Source organism: Trachurus trachurus, assembly GCF_905171665.1.
Source record: "Trachurus trachurus genome assembly, chromosome: 7".
Classification (NCBI taxonomy): domain Eukaryota; kingdom Metazoa; phylum Chordata; class Actinopteri; order Carangiformes; family Carangidae; genus Trachurus; species Trachurus trachurus.
Window position 1 is genome coordinate 32,152,145 of NC_139901.1, and position 21,371 is coordinate 32,173,515.

General features: G+C 40.8%; 1 protein-coding gene across 1 annotated transcript in view; it reads left to right on the top strand.

Moving 5' to 3' along the window:
• atp9a (ATPase phospholipid transporting 9A) overlaps positions 1-21,371 on the top strand; it is a 75,537-nt gene that overhangs the window by 47,166 nt on the left and 7,000 nt on the right. The window contains exons 19-26 of the mRNA XM_083975279.1: positions 2,557-2,655; positions 7,099-7,188; positions 7,497-7,641; positions 10,170-10,234; positions 12,974-13,129; positions 17,266-17,330; positions 17,605-17,713; positions 17,830-17,887. Coding sequence (XP_083831405.1) covers positions 2,557-2,655; positions 7,099-7,188; positions 7,497-7,641; positions 10,170-10,234; positions 12,974-13,129; positions 17,266-17,330; positions 17,605-17,713; positions 17,830-17,887 — 787 coding nt within the window. The remainder of the gene's footprint in view (positions 1-2,556; positions 2,656-7,098; positions 7,189-7,496; positions 7,642-10,169; positions 10,235-12,973; positions 13,130-17,265; positions 17,331-17,604; positions 17,714-17,829; positions 17,888-21,371) is intronic.

The window sequence follows — 21,371 nt, forward strand, 5'->3', positions numbered from 1 at the left end:
TGAAATTAGCCCCAGTGGAGCAGCGCGTATATCCGTATAATGTGAGAACACGGGGCAGCGCAATGCAGCCTCTAAATAACACATTATCTGCAGAGAAACTCCTTCATTTCACCAATATTTAGTTCTGATAGGCTAGTGCTATTCCCCTCTGAGTCCGGGGTTAGCTGTTATCAACATCCAGGGTCTGTAGGTTGACCTGCTGACCTCTGACCTGGATGATGTCATCTCTGAGCGCCGCGTGGCTCATTCTGATAATAATCATTCTGCTTCGGCATTCGGGTCCATTTTTATCTCAACTAGCCGGAGCTTTAGTGAGTCCAGGTTGAGGAGAGGAAGCCTGTGGAAGCTGAACTTCATCCAGCTGCTCATTTTGTTCTGACAAGTCAGAAACACGCAGAAACGAACCGTAGCATTAGCGGTAGCAAGTTAGCTGCGCCGGGCAGCGGTCGGAGATGACATCATCCAGGTCAGAGGTTAGTAGGTCAACCTACAGACCCCGGATGTTGATAACAGCTAACCCCGGACTCAGAGGGGAATAGCACTAGCCTATCAGAACTAAATATTGGTGAAATGAAGGAGTTTCTCTGCAGATAATGTGTTATTTAGAGGCTGCATTCTGCTGCCCTGTAGACTCCATTATACGGATATACGCGCCTCTCGGCTGCAGCTCATTTCATCACAACCACTTGTAACGACACCAAAGTTATCTGGGGGAGGAAAATGATTATATTTTATGCTAGAAATAAGGTCCAGATTGTAAAAAAATGAAATTATCCTTTAATGCTGCTGCTGCTAGGAGGGAGGAGGGAGGGGGTCACGGCCTCGCAGCTCACAGTAGCAGCAACAAATTACAAAAAAACAAAGAAGACAAGTGTGTTTTTCATGTCGACCCACCAAGATCCAATCAGGCATCAAGTGGCAGATGAAAGCCGAGTCTGTCGAACATTTGAATTAATTACATGGAAATGTTTTTAATGGCGGCCGCTTGGCACATGTAAAATATTTGACCACAGTTAAATGGAAACAAGGTTTTGGCTTTGTGTGCAGGAGAGAGCCAGAAAAGTGATTAGTCACTGTGGTTAAAAAACTTTGGCTCACACACGGTCCAGTTCACTCTTCATCTAAAGGGTCAGTCCACCCAAAATTTCCTCTCTGAGCTCTAGTGTTATTCATCTGGACAGGTAGGTTCTCATTTCTGTTTTCAGCTTTTCACAGAAAAGAGTCCAATTAAACAATGTCCATTGTTCCTGAAGAGATAAGTTACTACTAAATATTTGTGAAAAGTAATTTTCATTGCATTCACTTGAATAATAATGAAAAAATCCAGTTTTTCTGAGTAATTTATTTTTTGATTTGTTTTTTTGAATATTTTTTTCTGTTTTTCTGACTAATATTTTTCTGTTTTTCAAGGTAATTTTTTTCTGACTTAGCTATTGAGATGTCAAAATCCTGCAAGGTCCCACAGTTAGGACTGATTTCAAAATAAAGGTTGCTACGTCAGACTGCTCTGATATTTTTAGTGACACTATCTGAGGAGGAGTTCTGTAATAACAGGTCGTTTCCTTTCAAGATAAATCTGAATTTACTGGGAACACAGTGGAAATAAGAAAGATGAGTGGGATGAGTGGGGTTTTCCTTTCCTTCCAAAATCTACAATGCCGGTGAAAGCTCGACTTTGTGGAGCATATCCATGGATGTATCCGTGATGAAGTGGAGGCTTGACTGCAACGTTACTTGCAGGTGGGAGTTTCTCGCGGGATTTTGAAATCTTGTTAAGTCTGAAAAATATTACCACGAAAAACAGGAGGAAAAGAAAAATTGTCTGAAAAATAAATTACTCAGAAAAACAGAAATAATTACCCCAAAAAACAAACCAAAAAATAAATAACTCAAGTGAATGCAATACGCTTCCGTACATTGTGAACTCAAGCTGGGAAAAAACAAACACCTTAAACCAGTACGGATTAAAAAATGTAATTTAAATGAATCAATCATTTATATTTTCTGCTATAAACGGCGTCTAAAATCACTTCATTAAGAATCCGACGACTGGAGTCAGCCTCCTGTTTTAAGGAAGATACGTCTGTAGCTTTGGGCCTGATGAGGTGATTAGACTCTCTGATCTTTTGTTTAACTGATTTAACCGACAGATTTGATGGATTATATGTTGGAATTTCTCCTCAGACCTCAGCGTGTCGTCTTGCAGGGTTTCTTCTTAAAAAGTCTAAAATTGTAGGCCTTAAAAAGTCTTAAATTCATTGAAGTCATTTTAGACAGGTCTTAATTTCCTTAGGCTGGTTTGTAACGCTCAATAAAATGCTCCCGCGACACTTCATTCTGCTTTATTGAATGTATTTTCAACTACAAACGAGCCAGTTTACTTTGCAAGTAATTTTGTGACTCTTCTATTGTACGTTTTGTGTTTGTCATGATATATAGTAGGTGTTAAATTTCATCCATAGTGGTCTTAAAAAGTCTTAATTTGAGTTGGTGAAACCTGCAGAAACCCTATTCCCTCCTCACTTACATGTTTTTCTTTGGTTCTTATTGAATCAGGTTTGGATGCTGACCGGAGACAAGCTGGAGACGGCCACATGCACGGCCAAGAACGCCCATCTGATCACCCGCAACCAGGACATCCACATCTTCAGACCCGTGAGTTCACAACAACCACAACAACAACCACCTCCTCCTCATGTCTCCAGTGTTGTTTTACATATCGATGTTTAGCAGCAGCACAAGGTTCAAGTGTGCCAAGGCCCATTTGCTTCGTGGTCATTCAGCCACACACACACACACACACACGCTACAGAGTATCCGCGGGGTTTTAAAAAGTCTAAAATTTTAAAATCTAAATTTTAGGCCTTAAATAGGGATAGTTCACCCAAAATTCAAATTTCACTCACTATCTACTCCCCCTCATGTGGACTAAGGGCTGGGAGAAGTTTCAGAGTCCTCCGTGGCTTCTCTGAGTTACAGGGGGTCCACGCAGCAGTATTTGTCCATATAATTGTTGTCGATACCAACTTTCTTCGTCCAAAAAGACACACCAAAAAACATCCAAATACCTCCATAGTGCTCGTCTGTAATGTCCCTCTTGTATTGAAGCCCCGACATGAGAAATTGTTCCGCCGGTCAGTGCAAATCACACGAGATTTGCACCGACACAGGAAGACTTATTTAATTTTTTTCAGAACAATTTCTCATGTCGGGGCTTCAATACAAGACGGACATTACATACGAGCAGCATGGAGGTATTTGGATGTTTTTTGGTGTGTCTTTTTGGACAAAGAAAGTTGGTATCGACAACCGTTATATGGACAAATACTGCTGCACGGAGCCCCGCTGTAACTCAGAGAAGCCACGGAGGATTCTGAAACTTCTCCCAGCCCTTAGTTGACATGAGAGTGAGTAGATAATGTGTGAAATTTGAATTTTGGGTGAACTATCCCTTTAAAATGTCTTAAATTTGTTGAATTATTGTGTTCAAGTCTTAAATAATTTTAGTAGGGTTGTTCGGTTTTCCGGTACTAGAGTGGTACCGGGGTACTGACGCATTTAAAACGGTACCATACTGCACTTAGATGGGACCGGTACTTTCATTTTGCGCCGCCGGTAGCGGTGACGTCGCCGCGTGAAGTCGCCGCATTGTAATTTGAGCCGAGACGAGTGAGCGATTCACAAACGAAGCAAGGTGGGTTTTTTTATTACCGTTACAGCGCCACCTGACCATGTGCCTGTGTTTATGTGTGTATCTGTGTGCGCCAGCGCCCGCGAGAGAGACGGGCCGCCACAGACTCGTTAATTAATGCAAACACTGCTGGTTGATAAGTTTCGTTTTTACTGCGCACCACTGGCTGCATGCGCTCTCTCTCTCTCTCTGTGTCAGTGAGTGAACAGAGAAAGAGCGCTATGCGGAGATGAATTACCGCAACGATATAGTTGATGGGGGAAAAAAAGCAGAGTCAATTTGTGGCTCGGTCTTGATTCTGTGGCGCTGCACCACATTGGTCTACGTATGGGAAACAATAGTTGTGTGTGTTTGAGTAAAATTAACGTTTGTGTTTCATTCTATAAACTACTGATAACAATTTCTCCCAAAAATTACAACTGGTCAAAATAACAAAAAAAAGATGCAGTGTTTTCAGACCTCAAATAGGCTAATGCAAATAAAACAAGTTGATATTCATTTTTAAACAGACCACTAATGTTTTAATTTAGGAAGAGTTCAGAATAATATAGATGGACGTTTAATCCTGCAGCAGCAGTGGCTGTTTACTGATTTACTGATTATTTACTGATACATATGTTATAGTTCTAAGATTTTCTATTAAGATAAAGCCAATAATGACATTTTTTGTGTTCTCTTTTTATTTGGAAAAGTACCGAAAAGTATCGAAAAACATTTTGGTACCGATACCGGTACCAAAATGTTGGTATCGTGACAACACTAATAAGTCTTAAATTTCATCCATAATGGTCTTAAAAAGGTCTTAAAAAGTCTTAAATTTGAGCTGGTGAAACCTGCAGAGACCCTGCACAAACGTCGACCACGGCCGAATAAATCACGGCCCACCGGCCGAAGCATCCAAGCCGCTGTCAGAGAGAACAAACAAGAGAGAGGAGGGAGAAACCAGCTGAACCGCTCCCTGAGGGAACATGCACACAGGCCTCACTTCCTAATTTGTTTTGCAGGTTTCAGGCTTTGATAGTCTCTCTCTTCCTCCTCTGGCTGCGAGCCAGCTGCTGCAGGAGCCGCTGCCATGTAGGAAGGTTACAACTTGCGTACAACTTGCGGTTACTGGAAGAGAATAACAATGGTTGGCACGGCTTGAAAACCTGCGTCCCAGCGGGCGGACGGTGGAGCAGAGTGCTGACTGGGCCTCGACACATACATCTGGATTAGCTTCCTCGTGGCCGCCGACGGCCCGATCTGGATTGACGTATGAATAGTCAGCGGTTGAAGGATACTCAGGCTCCCGCTGACAGATTAACACCGCATGCGCTCTGTCAGAGGAGAGCTGCATTTCTGGAGCGTTTTCTAAATCTATATTTGAACCTGACACAGGCGTGAGTGAGGAAGCTCCACGCTTGATTTTGTATTTTCCCCCCACTTCCCAGTTTCCCTTTCCAATTAAGACTTCACTACCTCTTCTCTTCTTGTTCCTTCACGCTGCGCTACGATAACGACCGCATTACACTTCACTTCTTGTTGTGTTTGTTAAAGCATCTGTCAACAAATTTAACTTCCGTACACCGATGCATCTGAGTTTTATTACGTTGTCATATTCATAATATATATAGTTTGTAATAATAAACATTAATATCTTGCACACAGCTGCAGAGAATTGAACTGTTCACGTCTATGCAGATTTTATATAATGAAGTTAATTCAAAACATGCTCTAATAATTCAATTCAATTCAAAAAACTTTATTGTCTGTCACAAGGACAGAAAATTGTCATCAGTTCGGGCTCAGTTAAACATAAACATACAGACACCAACATAAAAACTCACATTAAAAGATCTCGTAAATCTTAACGCACTCAGTTTTTTTGGAGTTTTACAATGAAAATGTTTCTGTGATCCATTGTGCTGAACATCAGTTAAATTAATTTCCCGTACGCAGCCGGTAAGACTTGACTCATCCAGTCTGTTTCATGAATCAATGACATTCATTCAGATTTCTGTTTTTGTTTTGTTTTGTCGAGCTCAGACTTGAACAGCATTTTATTCTATTATAATAATGGGAACAATATGTGGCTGGCTGCTAATATCAGTTCATATATCCATTATTTTCATTCATAAAACATCAGAAATGGATGAAAAAAAATAATATTGCATGAAAATTTACAGTTAAAAAGTCTTTTTTCAGTAAAAAAAAATACCAACAAATTGATTGAAAATGACTAAAACGATCAGTTATCAGAATATTTTTCACTGTAGCTTGGTTGCGCGTGCTGCTTTCATAATGTTCGAAGGTGCTCACAGTAAGAGTCATAATAATAAACATTAATATCTTGCACACAGCTGCAGAGAATTGAACTGTTCACGTCTATGCAGTGCTCAGGTAGAAAGGCAGTAATGCAGTTTTATATTATTTGTTTTTATATAATGAATTTAACTCAAAACATGCTCTAATATAGAGTAAATCTTAACGCACTCAGTTTTTTTGGAGTTTTACAAGTGAAAATGTTTTTGTGATCCATTGTGCTGAACATCAGTTAAATGAATTTCCCGTACGCAGTCTGTTTCATGAATCAATGACATTAATTCAGATTTCTGTTTTTGTTTTGTTTTGTCGAGCTCAGACTTGAACAGCCTTTTATTCTATTATAATAATGGGAACAATATGTGGCTGGCTGCTAATATCAGTTCATATCTCCATTATTTTCATTCATAAAACATCAGAAATGGATGAAAAATGTTATTTTTTACAGTTAAAAAGTCTTTTTTCAGTAAAAAATACCAACAAATTGATTGAAAATGACTAAAACGATCAGTTATCAGAATATTTTTCACTGTAGCTTGGTTGCGCGTGCTGCATTCATAATGTTCGAAGGTGCTCACAGTAAGAGTCATAATAATACACATTAATATCTTGCACACAGCTGCAATTCAGATTTCTGTTTTTGTTTTGTCGAGCTCAGACTTGAACAGCATTTTATTCTATTATAATAATGGGAACAATAATATTGAAAATAATGGAGATATGAACTGATATTAGCAGCCAGCCACATATTATGTGGCTGGCTGCTAATATCAGTTCATATCTCCATTATTTTCATTCATAAAACATCAGAAATGGATGAAAAATGTTATTTTTTACAGTTAAAAAGTATTTTTTCAGTAAAAAATACCAACAAATTGATTGAAAATGACTAAAACGATCAGTTATCAGAATATTTTCCACCGTACAGTAGCTTGGTCGTGCTGCAGATCTTCAGTTGCTCCAACGTTTTGTCGTCGCTGCAGCTGCCGTTTGTTCTGTCTGATGATGATAACCATCAGGATGCAGAAGCTGACAGATTGTCATCGTTGATAATAATCTGTGTGTGTGTGTTGGTTATAAACGTGGTCGCCTTCCTTCGCCCACAGGTGACGACACGAGGCGAGGCCCACCTGGAGCTCAACGCCTTCAGGAGAAAACACGACTGCGCTCTGGTCATATCGGGGGACTCGCTTGAGGTGAGTGTGTGTGTGTGTGTGTGTGTGTGTGTGTGTGTGTGTGTAACCCCCACCCCACAGATTTATCTCCTTATGAAAGTCTGACATGTTTTCTGTGCAATGCATGATAATATCAGAGCCACTAGAAGAATCTCTGGAAGTGGTATCTGTGGTTAGACACTTAGACTTTTTAAACTGCAGCACTGGTTAAACTGTAGCTGCAAGAGGAGCAGATCAGTTAAACGCTGCGGCCTGAGCTGCTCAACGCCCCCTTTTTTCTTTGTTTTTTATTGTTTTTTTGTTTTGATGGCATCTCTCTCTTTCTGCAGGTTTGTCTGAAATACTATGAGTATGAGTTCATGGAGCTGGCCTGTCAGTGCCCCGCTGTGGTCTGCTGCCGCTGCACGCCCACCCAGAAGGCTCAGATCGTGCGGCTGCTGCAGGAGCGCACGGGGAAGCTCACCTGCGCTGTCGGTGAGTGGAAGATTAGACATTTTTGACCGTTAAAAAACAAAAACAACGTCTCTCCACATCCTCCTCAAGAAAAAAAACTATTCATCTGTTTGTCTTCTCCAACACGCCCAGCTGGTTCAGCCATACAGTAAAGCGCCATAATGTGCATTAATGCATTAGATGATGGTGACACCTAGAGCTGGACCACGATGATTCATTTCATTTTAATTCAATTCAGTTAATTTGATAGGGACAATGCAGGTTAACATGGTGACACTTCCACTCGTTACAAACAAGTCAATGTGACTGATGTTCTGCATACAGAGATTATAGCAAAACTCCCGTCCCTAGTTAGGCTTTTAGTAGAAAAAAGAAGGTAAGAAGAAAGACATCAAAGTTACATAACAACATTATAAAATGTACAAGACTTCTAAAATCATACCAAGTCATGACACATTAAAAATGCATACATGACATTTCATTGTTATTAAAGGACAATTCCGGGCAAATTCAACTACTCGGGCTGTATGTTCCTAACATTTTAGGTCTAAAAGAAGGAATCAGAAGGTTTTCAGTGTAATGTCTCCTGTTTTGCGGTAGTTATGGTCTGTCCCCGCATCGCCACGGCAGCGATGAATGGGAGCGGATTGAAGTTCTGCTGCTTAGGCTGTTTACATCCCTCAAAGCCACAGACAGCGTCAGATGGAGACTCAAACATGCACCCAGAAGTAGGGCTGGACGATTAATCGAATTTTGATCGTGATTACGATTTTGGCTTCTCACGATCATAAAAACACTGTAATCGAAGAAAAACGATTATTTTTTTGTCTATTGGTGTTTTATTCTGAAAAACACACATGCGCGCTTCCGCCCCCGCGCCTGCACTGCACTCCTCTCTCAGTTAATGCTGTGGACGAGTCCACTCGTGTGTTGACGGCGGCGTTTAAAAATCAGCGCCAGTGAAGAGAGAGCAGCGGCCACCGCTCAGGACGAATGAACGGGAAATAATAATTTAAAACACTCGCTCGTCTCCTCAAAGCGGCCGCACAACAACAACCCTCCTCCTCCTCCTCCTCCTCCCCCAGCCCGTAGGCTACATGTATGTTTACAAAGCAATCTGTAGAGCGGCGGATAACGTTATACGATGTTACGACGTGTATTTGTGTAGTTTAATCTGTCATAAACAAGAGATCACTTATGGGGCGCGTCAAAAAAAAAAAGAAGTTATGGGGTGCGTTTGTGACGAGAGCTGGGACAGCGCAGCGGGGCGGAGGCTGTGATCTTCCCAGGTTGGATTTCATCCCAGAGACGCAATAAGCGACACACACGGAAGCAGAGAGCCTCCATTCTCAAGTTAAACCATGACAATTACTCCAAATCTGTTTATTCAAGGTAAAAATGTAGAAAAGTTAAGATAAACACCCTGTATAGTTTCTGCTGCTGGATCATAAAACTTAAAAAAAAAGTTTAATACATTTTGAATAAATATTTAAAATTATAAACTTAAAAACCTTAAACACACATTGGCACTGTTTATTTAAGGTAATAATGTAGCATAGTCAAGCTATAAATCCTGCATAGTCCCCCCCCCCCGCGCATAATCGTGTAAATAATCGTGATTTCAATATTGACCAAAATAATCGTGATTATGATTTTTGCAATAATCGTCCAGCCCTACCCAGAAGTTTATTTACTTCAACAAGCCGACATGTTTGTAAAACTAGATCTAATTCAAAGTCTGGCGGAGTCGAGACCCAAGTTGACGCTCGGTGTGTTCAGGTGCAGTGGGAAGCTCCCGTTTGTGTCATAAACACAGGAATATCAACTCTTGACTTGCTTGTAGTAGTTGTTTTAGAAGTAAATTCATGTAAAACCGCTGATGCACGTTGCCTTCAGGGACAGTTTTTCATCATCAGTCTCTGTATTTCCCTCTAAAACAACTCTGTGTGGTAACGTTGTGTTATTATCTCATAGCGTGGTGAATGTGCAGGTCACAACTTGTCCACCAGAGCGTTGTGGAGTTGTTGGATTGTGTATTTGATGAGTTTGATGAGGGAAACCAAAGAAATCCCATGAGGAGCCTCCGTAGCGTAGCTCTGAGCAGCTCACGGCTCTGCTCCGCCGTTCTAAAAACAGCTTGCACCGACAATTAAAGGTAACGAACCTACTGCTATGACTATAGGGATTATGGTAATGGGAACAATTTGCCCAAATGTTGAACTATCCCTTTAACTGTTTCCATATCTTAAGCGGTTCCCACTCATTGGCAGTGCAGCACAGATTAAGATTATTATTATTACTTGTGCACAGTTTCCTGTTTCAGCGTTGCTCTGCTTCGTACGTGACCAAACTGTGTTTTTGTTAAAGATATTTTTATGAATGTGTTGTTCCAATTAATTCCAGCTCCATTAAATCACTCAGCAAATTCCCCCTCGTATGTCCGCCGCTGCGATCTTTGAATCAGGGAGTGCCCCGGTGAAATATGTTTTTGTATTGTTGAGTCACCGATGTGAATCCTGACACCTCCGTGGCTTTTTGTTTTCTCTTAGGGGACGGAGGAAACGATGTCAGCATGATCCAGGAAGCCGACTGTGGCGTGGGAGTGGAGGGAAAAGTAAGATTCGCTCCATCTCATCGCCTCGCATTGACGTTGACGCTCGGCTGCTCGCACACATTCTCTCTCGCCGCGTTTCCTGTCAAGATTTCTCTCACGTCCAGAGACATAATGTAGCAGCAGGGACGAGCGGACAGATGATTCCTCTTTATGAGGATCTATTGTCTGAGCAGAGGAAACGAGGATGACAGGATGCTTCTTTTTTTTTTTTTTTTTTTTTTGTTCTGTGTGTTTTAAGTAAAAGTAAGAGTTTGGCTCTCATCAGCCGGCCGCTTCTCGTACATCTCTCTGTGTTTCCTGTCAAGATGGCTGTCGGCTCTGACATGGACATGACACAGTGATGCTGCTGCAGTTTTTTACAAAAATCTGCAGAAACTTGACAACAGTCTCACATCACATCTGTCTGCTTAAAGTTAACAGACGGAGATAAAAGTTATCAGGTTGTAAAGCTGCAGAGTGTTGACCTGGTTCTTAGAGGTGAAACTGTTAATTAAAGAGGAACTATGCTACATTTTTACCTTAATTATTATTATTAATAATAATAATAATAATAATAATAATTTTATTTATATAGCGCCTTTCATACATAAAATGCATCTCAAGGTGCTTTAAACAAAACATCAAACAATTAAAAACAATATTAATCAACAAACAGAAAATTAAAAAAATAGCAATAATAAAACAAAAACAATCATATGAGTAAAATTATTGCGTAATAAAGCCAAGTTAAAAATAAGGGAAGACAGGAAGACATTCACATTGGGTTTCTGCCTAGCATCTATTCTAGCATTTACTGGGATCCATTGTAGAGTAGCCAAAACAGGAGAGATATAGGCCGAATTCCAATTCTAATTTTCATCCCTACCCCTAGCCCTAGCCCTTAACCCTTGCCCCTTGAAACAGAGCTACAAGGGGGTTGAAAGTCAACCCCTACGAATTGGGACTTCAACAATCACATACGTCATCAGTAGTCTCTGCTGGCTTTCACATAAGCAGACGTGACGAGCTTTTGCCACAAATCCTCTTTTCAAAACCATGTTAACTTAATAAAATAAAATAAAATAAAATTTAATGAAGACTGATCGGTTCATTGTAAAACCTTTATTTATTGATGTAAATGTGGTGATTTCTGTATGTAGGCTCCAGAGCCCCGAGGCAGCGCTGCTCCTGTGTCCAATACACACATGAAGCTTCACTTTTAATTCAAACAAATTAATGCGACTGCCACAATTGTTACATTTCATCAATGAGACCAGCATTTATCTCCTAAAAAGAATGTAACAACCCGGCGGTAAACCTTTAAAAACCTGCGGGTAAGTTAATTAGCGATCGTCTTTTCCCCCGGGATGACGACGGAGGTTGGCCGGCTGATGAGCTCCCCGGGCGGGTGGTGTCTCCGTGACGAGCCGTTGATCTGCACCTGCACAGGTGGAGGCTCCACCGTGGAGCTTCACTTCTCCCAAAAACATCGGCGCAAACGTATAAACGGCCTTATGTGGATAAACCGACCGCACATTGGGGATCTAAACAGCTACTTTCTCGCATGAAAAAATATTAAAACTTAACAAAATGACGTAATAACAGCGCTACAGTGAGAAATAAAACAGCTGCCGGTTGCCGCAAGATGCATTCTGGGAAACTTGTCATACCCCTCGGTTTGTAGTGTGCCTCTGAAAAATCTCTGTTTCAAGGGCGAGATAGCCCTACCACTTCACGTGAACGCGCAAAACGAAGGGTTAGGGCCAAGGGGGAACTGGAATTCACCCATAGTTTAATGAAGCAGCTCCAGAGTCCTAGTTCTGGTTAAATCAATGACTTGTACCTAGTTCCAGGGAGAATGGAGCGTCTCTGGGCTGAAAACCAACCTTTTAAGATCAGAGCCTCCGACCCGGTGTCCCAGCTCTCGTCTCTGCCAGAAACATGGAGTCTGCTTTACGGCGCTACGACACAAACACGACCCGTAATCTGTAATCTCTTGTTAACGTTACACCCACCTCAGGAGATATTGCTCCACAGATTGATTTATCGCCGGCTTCATTGAAAACAAATGCACATGGGAGGAAGGTTAGTCTTTACTGTGAGTCTTCACCACAGTGTTGTAAAATATGCACGAAACTGCAGGGGGAACTCCGTGGAGACAAAAGTCAATAAAACAGATAAAAAGCGACCAGACTTGTAGAGTTCCCCTTTAAACATTTATTCAGTCATTGACCAACTGAGAAAAATCCACAACAGTTTTAAATGTTGATGTTTCGTGGTCCAGACACCAGTCGTAAGTCGTTTGCACCGACACTTTGCTCTGAAATGTGAATATTTTGTGGGTTTTTCTTTGTTTTCTGTGACGTTGAACTGAATATTTTGTGGTTTTGAAATCTTACATCATCATCATCATCTTGGGTTTTTTTTGATTTTGTGAAATATCTGAAAGTTTCCCACACGATTAATGGAGAAAATAATCCGAACATGAACAGATCAAGTGGGTTAATTAGCTGCTGTCCTACTTCTCATTGTAGATTAATGTGGAGAATTCAGTTCTGTTTCAACTCTAATGGTTTGATTTGATTATTTTTTTAATGACTATTTTTCCCCTCGGCCTCGTTTTTTTTTCTTTTTCAAAGCACCGGTCGGTCCATGTTTATATTATTTCAGTCGTCAGTGAAAGTGCTGGTTTTCAGGCTGGTGTGTTGTCGTGTCCTCACTGCCCTCTCTGCTGCTGCTGTGTGTGTGTGTGTTTGACAGGAAGGAAAGCAGGCCTCCTTGGCGGCCGACTTCTCCGTGACTCAGTTCAAACATTTGGGTCGACTCCTCATGGTCCACGGCCGCAACAGCTACAAACGCTCTGCAGCTCTGAGTCAGTTCGTCATCCACCGCAGCCTGTGCATCAGCACCATGCAGGTACGGTACAGTACAGTGCGCTCCCTCGCTGCTTTTGTGTTTTAAACCGACTGAAACTGATGGTTTTTACAGCGTTGGCTCAGTTTTTCACAACAGTGAGTTTCAATCTGCAAAAAAAACACAAAAAAAACCCAACCACAGAATCTGCACTTTTTTATTTTGGCCTCCAAGTTGCACATAACTCAACAAAATGAAAACATCTGTATTGACTTATATAATAACATCACATAGGACTGTGTTCGTCAGAGCAGGAGAGCGGAAAAAGATTAGAGCTTAATGGATGATTTTTATATATTATTATTGCATTTTATAATGAGGATGTCTACTGTTAAATGCCATGAGAACAGCTTCTGAAACCTTTAATTTAATATTCTGTGTTATTGTAAATGAACTGTGGACAGTGAAGTTCACAGACTGTTTCCCATCAAACCTCACGTTTCAGCCACAGAAAACAAAGCTGCATTTCAACGGTAAAACATTAAACCGTAGTTTATAAGCTACTGTAACTGACACTCGACTCGACTGAAACAGCAGGTTTGTCCCTCCACTGTTGCCGTACATTTAACACAGCACTTTGTGTTTGTGTTGCTGTGCACCAGGGAGATAAGGCATAAGGCTTAACTTTTAGGAATAATTCAACATTTTGCCAAACTGGCCCATTGCCATAATCCCTATAGTCATAGCAGGAGGTTTGTTACCTTTAATTGTCGGTGCAAGCTGTTTTTAGAACGGCGGAGCAGAGCCGTGAGCTGCTCAGAGCTACGCTACGGAGGCTCATGGGATTTCTTGGTTCCCCTCATCATCAAACTCATCAAATACACAATCCAACAACTCCAAAACGCTCTGGTGGACAAGTTGTGACCTGCACATTCACCACGCTATGAGATAATAACACAACGTTACCACACAGAGTTGTTTTAGAGGGAAATTCATGCAAAACCACTGATGCACGTTACCTTCAGGGACAGTTTTTCATCAACAGTCTCTGTATTTACCTCTAAAACAACTCTGTGTGGTAACGTTGTGTTATTATCTCATAGCGTGGTGAATGTGCAGGTCACAACTTGTCCACCAGAGCGTTGTGGAGTTGTTGGATTGTGTATTTGATGAGTTTGATGAGGGAAACCAAGAAATCCCATGAGCCTCCGTAGCGTAGCTCTGAGCAGCTCGCGGCACGTGATCTGCTAAGACAAACACAAAACAGCATCTTCCATGACAACAAGAAGATCACACTGCAAAAACTCAAATATCTTACTAAGGATATTTGTCTTATTTCTAGTCAAAACAAATCTCATTCTACTTAAAATAAGACTCATCACATAAAAAGTAGCTTGTTTTTAGACACTTTTTACTTCTTTCAAGCTGATTTTCACTTGAAATAAATAGAAAAATCTGATAGTGGAGCAAGTTTTTCTTTCTTATTACAAGCACTAAAAACTTGCTTTCACTGGCAGATTTTTCTACTTATTTCAAGTGAATATTTGTTTGAAACAAGTGAAAATGATCTCAAAACAAGTTAATTTTTAGGTGATGGGTCTTATTTTAAGTGGAAAGAGGTTAGTTTTGACTAGAAATGAGACATTTTGACAAGAAAAAGGACAAATATTCTTGGAAAGATTTTGAGTTTTTGCAGTGCACACAACATTAAAAGTCAGTTTTTTTTATTTATACACTGCATTTAGTCGATATTTGGGCCGATATTCGATCTCCATATGGGATCGGTGCGTGGCTACACGTGACTCGGAGGTTTGTGCTCAAACTTAAGGTGAGAATTTAGTTTTTTCCACTTTTATTTAAACTTTGAGGCAGAAGTGTCAGATCTGGTCTGAAGGAGGACGAGGAGTTTGTTCCACAGCAGCAGCAGCAGAAACCTCAGGGTGAGGAGAAGTTCAGGGTGGTCAAGGAAGGGCGAGGTGCTCGGTGACTCAGAGGAGTGGGCTCCCGGTGACCTTATGAACCCCCCCGACCACCACAACACACACACACACACACACACACACACACACACACACACACACACACACACACACACCACTACAACACTACAACACGGTGCAGTTCCCATGTCCCGGTCCAACCTCAGCCCCCGCTGTGGAGGGACAGCCCGTGACTCACCACATCGTGGACGTTAAAGGGATCTCAGAGAGCCCCCGCCCCCCCTCCTCCTCCTCCTCCCCCCACATGTGTCACGTTAAAGGGATAGTTCACCCAAAATTGAAATTGAAATTGAAAGGGGGTCTCGGCGTAGCAGTGCATGTCCATATAACGGTTGCAAATGGATACCAACTGTCTTCGTAACAAAAAGACACACCAAAAAACATCCAAATACCTCCATGCTGCTCGTATGTAATGTCCGTCCTGTATTGAAGCCCCGAAATGTGAAATTGTTCCGAAAAAAATTAAATAAGTCTATATTTCAAGCTTGTTTTGTAGCAGAAGCTTCTCTTCCTGGTCCGTCAAATTTGGACGAACCAGGGTCCGTCCTCTTCCCAGTTTGTCCAAATTTGACGGACCAGGAAGAGAAGCTTCTGCTACAAAACAAGCTTGAAATATAGACTTATTTAATTTTTTTCGGAACAATTTCACATTTCGGGGCTTCAATACAAGACGGACATTACATACGAGCAGCATGGAGGTATTTTGATGTTTTTTGGTGTGTCTTTTTGTTACGAAGACAGTTGGTATCCATTTGCAACCGTTATATGGACATGCACTGCTACGCCGAGACCCCCTGTAACTCAGAGAAGCCACGGAGGACTCTGAAACTTCTCCCAGCCCTTAGGCCACATGAGGGGGAGGAGATAATGAGTGAAATTTCAATTTTGGGTGAACTATCCCTTTAACACCGACCGCAGCAGCAGCAGCTGGGTCTCGTCTGCTCCAGGCTGGCATCGTCCAGATGTTTGAAACCAGAGTCCAGACTCAGAGCGAGTGAAGCATCTCTGCAGTGATTTACACCAGTCCAGAGTTTGGACACAAGCTTCTTTCTTTATTTTTATTACTTTCTACATTATAGATTTAACCTTCGTCTTGTGTCGGCTTTCTGCTGCCATCTCTTGTGTTAGGGTCGGTTTGGACCTGAGTCTTAAATCAGCTGTAAAACACACTAAAAACGTATTTTTACCATCCAATTTATCCATTAAAAGGTTGGTTTTACACTTACGATTTCAGTTTTAACTCTCATTATTGTTCTTATCGTTATAACCGGGTCCAAACCGACCCTAACAACACAAATGTCATAATTTCAACCAGAGCATTTTAGAATTTTGTTAAAAATCTTTCGTTTTATTTTGTTTAAATAAAGATTCCTGACAAAGTCAAAAAGCCTTGATGCAATAAACAAATGAATGTGGTACTTTTATGCATTAAAAACATGAAACGGCGACCCGAACACAAGAGGAAGGTTAAACTGAAGACGTCAAAACATGAAGGAACACATTGGAGTTATGTAGTAAACACAAAAGTGACGACCTCATGAAGCTGAGGACTGAATCTAAAGTCTGAGAAAAGCTGCCATCAATGCAAATCTTATATAAAAAACATATTCTGCTTTAACACTTTGTTGTAGAGCTGCAACAGTTCATCAATTAATCGCACAATATTCGATTATTAAATTAATCGTCAACTATTCTGATAATCTAATAATTGGTTTGAGTAGTTTTTTAAAGAAAAAAAGTCAAAATTCTCTGATTCCAGCTTCTTAAATGTGAATATTTCTGGTTTCTTTGTTCCTTTATGACAATAAACTGAGTCTCTCTTTGGTTTGTGGACAAAACAAGACATTTGAGGACAACATCTTGTGTTTTATTGACCAAACAACTAATCGATTAATCGTTTAAATAATCGACAAACTAATCCATAATGAAAATAATCGTTAGTTGCAGCCATACTTTTGTGTTAACTAACTACATAACTCCATATGAGTTCCTTCATAGTTTTGATGTCTTCAGTTTGAATCTACAATGTAGAAAGTGATGAAAAATAATGAAAAGTGTCCAAACTTTTGACTGGTAGTGCAGCGAATGGACCAGTCAGAGTTTGGTTACCTGTTCATCATCATCATCAGTGTTATCACCAGAGAAAATAAGAATAAGACTAAATGTAAACTAAAATCCTCTGTTCCTCTCTGTCCTCAGGCGGTTTTCTCCTCTGTCTTCTACTTTGCTTCAGTCCCACTCTACCAAGGATTTCTGATTATTGGGTAAGAACGAGCGATGACTTATCTCCAGAGCATTTGGCTCCGTGTCCCTGTGGCATTTCCTCTGTGTCGAGGCGCCGCTGAAACACGAGAAGGGGAAAATCTGAAAGTATTGACTGACTGACTGCAACACTGATGCATCTCTAATGAATCTAACAATGAAATGTGTGAAACTTGTTTTTGTCCTTGTGCCATTTTTACCCCCCCACACCCCCCCCACAACACCCCACACCCCCTCTCTTTTCTGACTGAGGACACATGACGTTGTCTGTTTCAGCTACTCCACCATCTACACCATGTTCCCCGTCTTCTCCCTGGTGCTGGACAAGGACGTCAAGTCAGAGGTCGCCATGTTGTACCCAGAGTTATACAAAGATCTGTTGAAGGTAAAAAAAAAACAAAAAAAAAAAACAACCTCCTCCTCCTCCTCTGTGGTTACCGTGGAGACAAAACCATGAAAAACTATGAACTGACTAATGTGTCGCCTGGTTCTGCTCCACAGGGTCGACCTCTGTCCTTCAAGACCTTTCTAATATGGGTCCTGATCAGCATCTATCAAGGTGAGGAGGAGCTCATCCACAGTTTATTGTTTATTTTGGATCTTCCATTAGTTTTCATTGAGATGAAGACTATTCTTCTTGCGGTCAACATTAAAGGGATAGTTCACTCAAAATTGAAATTTCATTATCTACTCCCCCTCATGTGGACTAAGGGCTGTGAGAAGTTTCAGAGTCCTCCTCTGAGTTACAGCGGGGCTCCGTGCAGCACTGCATGTCCATATGACGGTTGAGAACGGAGCTCACTTTTCTTCGTCCAAAAAGACACACCAAAAAACATCCAAATACCTCCATGCTGCTCGTCTGTAATGTCCCTCTTGTATTGAAGCCCCGAAATGAGAAATTGTTCCAAAAAAAATGAAATAAGTCTATATTTTAAGCTTGTTTGTAGTGGAAGCTCCCAGTGTCTCAGTTCACTGCTCTTCCTGGTCCGTCCAAATCTCGCGTGATTTGCACTGACACCCAGTTCACGGCTCCGCAAATTGCGCGAGATTCCAGAAGAGCAACACTGGGAGCTTCCGCTACAAACAAGCTTGAAATATAGACTTATTTAATTTTTTTCGGAACAATTTCTCATGTCGGGGCTTCAATACAAGAGGGACATTACAGACGAGCACTATGGAGGTATTTGGATGTTTTTTGGTGTGTCTTTTTGGACGAAGAAAAAAGTTTTAAAAATGTCTTGAAAAAACAGGTACAATTTCTCCCAAAAAACTAAAAAAAAAAAAAAGAAAAATCTTTACAAATGTTTAAAAATGTCTAGAAAAAACAGGTAAAAATTTCTCAAAAGAAAGTTTTAAAAAGTTGAAAATTTTTCTAGAAATAAAATGGTAAAATTTCTCAAAAAAAAAAAAAAAAAATCTGAAATACAGTTTAGAAAAAAAAAAAAAGTTGAGGACCCCCTTGACCCCTCTCAAGGGCCCCTTTGAGAACCATTGAACTAAGTGATGAAAAAACTTTGTCTGGTTTTGTTAGTTTTCTCTCATTGACTTGGAAATCAAACAGGATGACATGAGTAGTGTGAAGCACCTGGTTAACAACAGTCAGCTGGTTGTAGCTTTTTGCTACATTTGCAAAGACGTGAGTAATTGATCATCAATCTGATGATCGTCAATCGCTGATGTCATCGTCGTCCGTCTGCGCGACCACAGACTATGAGTCACATTTATCACACACACACACACACACTCACACACTCACACACACACACACACACACACCGAAGCCTCAGATGAAGATCAGATGTTTGATTCCCTGACAAAGAAGATGCCTCACACACACACAGTTTAGTGTTTTTAGTTGTGTGAAACATCCACAGAGGAAAACTGAGCTTCATCCAGACACTTTGACCTGTTTGTGTCCGATAATGAGCGTTTCATTTCATCCAGGATTCCCACACGTCCTGGAAAACCTGGAAAATGGTTGACCCGTTTTCCAGTTTTTCATGGAAAACACATGGAAAATTAGGAAAAAAAAAAAAAAAGTCAAATGTCTTAGAAAAGCTTGAAGTTGCCCTGGAAAATGTGTTGTTGTTGCTGCTGCACATCTTTAAAGGGATAGTTCACCCAAAATTGAAATTGCACTCATTATCTCCTCCCCCTCATGTGGACTAAGGGCTGGGAGAAGTTTCAGAGTCCTCCGTGGCTTCTCTGAGTTATGGGGGGTCTCGGCGTAGCAGTGCATGTCCATATAACGGTTGCAAATGGATACCAACTGTCTTCGTAACAAAAAGACACACCAAAAAACATCCAAATACCTCCATGCTGCTCGTATGTAATGTCCGTCTTGTATTGAAGCCCCGAAATGAGAAATTGTCCCGAAAAAAATTAAATAAGTCTGTATTTCAAGCTTGTTTGTAGCGGAAGCTCCTCGAAGCTCCTCTTCCCGGTTTGTCAAATTTGGATGAACTGGGAAGAAGACAGACCCTGGTTCGTCCAAATTTGACGAACCGAGAATTTTTTTCGGGACAATTTCGCATTTCGGGGCTTCAATACAAGACGGACATTACATACGAGCAGCATGGAGGTATTTGGATGTTTTTTGGTGTGTCTTTTTGTTACGAAGAAAAGTGGTATCCATTTGCAACCGTTATATGGACATGCACTGCTACGCCGAGACCCCCTGTAACTCAGAGAAGCCACGGAGGACTCTGAAACTTCTCCCAGCCCTTAGTCCACATGAGGGGGAGGAGATAATGAGTAATGAAATTTCAATTTTGGGTGAACTATCCCTTTAAGTCAGATTTCTGGGGATGAAAGGAGGAATAAACATGGAAACAAACTGGTTAAATGTAAAAGGCAGGGTTCAGCTTCTCCAAATGATGAATGGGAGGATGGGAGGATGGGAGGAAGCATCGGTGTACGGTGGGATAACGTGAAACAATGTCCTGGAAAAGTCCTGGAAACTGATTTCAAGGGAAGAGAGGGAACCCTGTTATTGCTGCTGAGTATTTCCAGGTAACACACCGAGGTTTCCACCTGACGTCTCTGTGTAGGTGTGGGGATTTTCTCCCCCACAGCGTTGATTCATCAGTTTTAACCTTTATTGGATCAAGAGGAACGATCGTCCTGTTTATACTTTTACATCTTAAACAATGAATCAAGACGTCAGTTCTCAATGTGGCGTTTCCCATCGTCACCTCCAGACTTCCTGTTGTAGTGATAAGCAACTGATATGATATGAATCGTATCAGATTAACACCTTGAGCACAATTTTTTTTTATTTTTAAGTGTTTTATTTCACACCAGTACACATAGATTTAGGATTTGTCCTTGTGAGCTGCTGTGCCAGTTTATGTTGACCCCGAAGGTCATAGTATCTCTTGGCACTTTCCCTTTCACAGAAAAGTCCTTGAATAATTACAGGTAATTGATTATGCTTTGCCAAATAGGCAATTTGTACAGTTTTAAATGTAATCAAATCTAAGAATTTCAACGCAGCTGCCCTCAAGAACAAGTCATTAGTATGTTCATTGTACTTTATATTACAAACAATACGAATAGCTCTTTTCTGTTGGATGATCAATGGGTGCAAATTGGTGTTATATGTATTGCCCCAGTCCAGTTAGTGGAGCAAGATGATGAAGGGGGACAAAGCGTTCTCAGTTTGGGCCCCAAGGCTCTGGAACTAGCTGCCGGAGGATATTAGTTCAGATACATCAGTGTCATGTTTGAAATCTCTTCTTCAAACTCATTTTTATCTGAGAGCTTTTCCTGATTTTATTTTATTTTACTTAATTTGTCACTTTGTTGTACAGCACTTTGTAACATTTATTTTTAAAGTTGCTATGTAAATAAAGTTTATTATTATGTTATAGTTTAGTTTAGTTTATTTTCACATTACAGTATATAGCCTACATAAAAACAATGAAATTAAACATTGTGCAGGAGAGGTGGAAGCCAAAAAAGGTTGATGAAAATACCTCCCTTATGTAAAAACAACAGTGGTTCGTCTTCAAAGTAAAAAAAAGAAAAAGAAAAAAGATTAT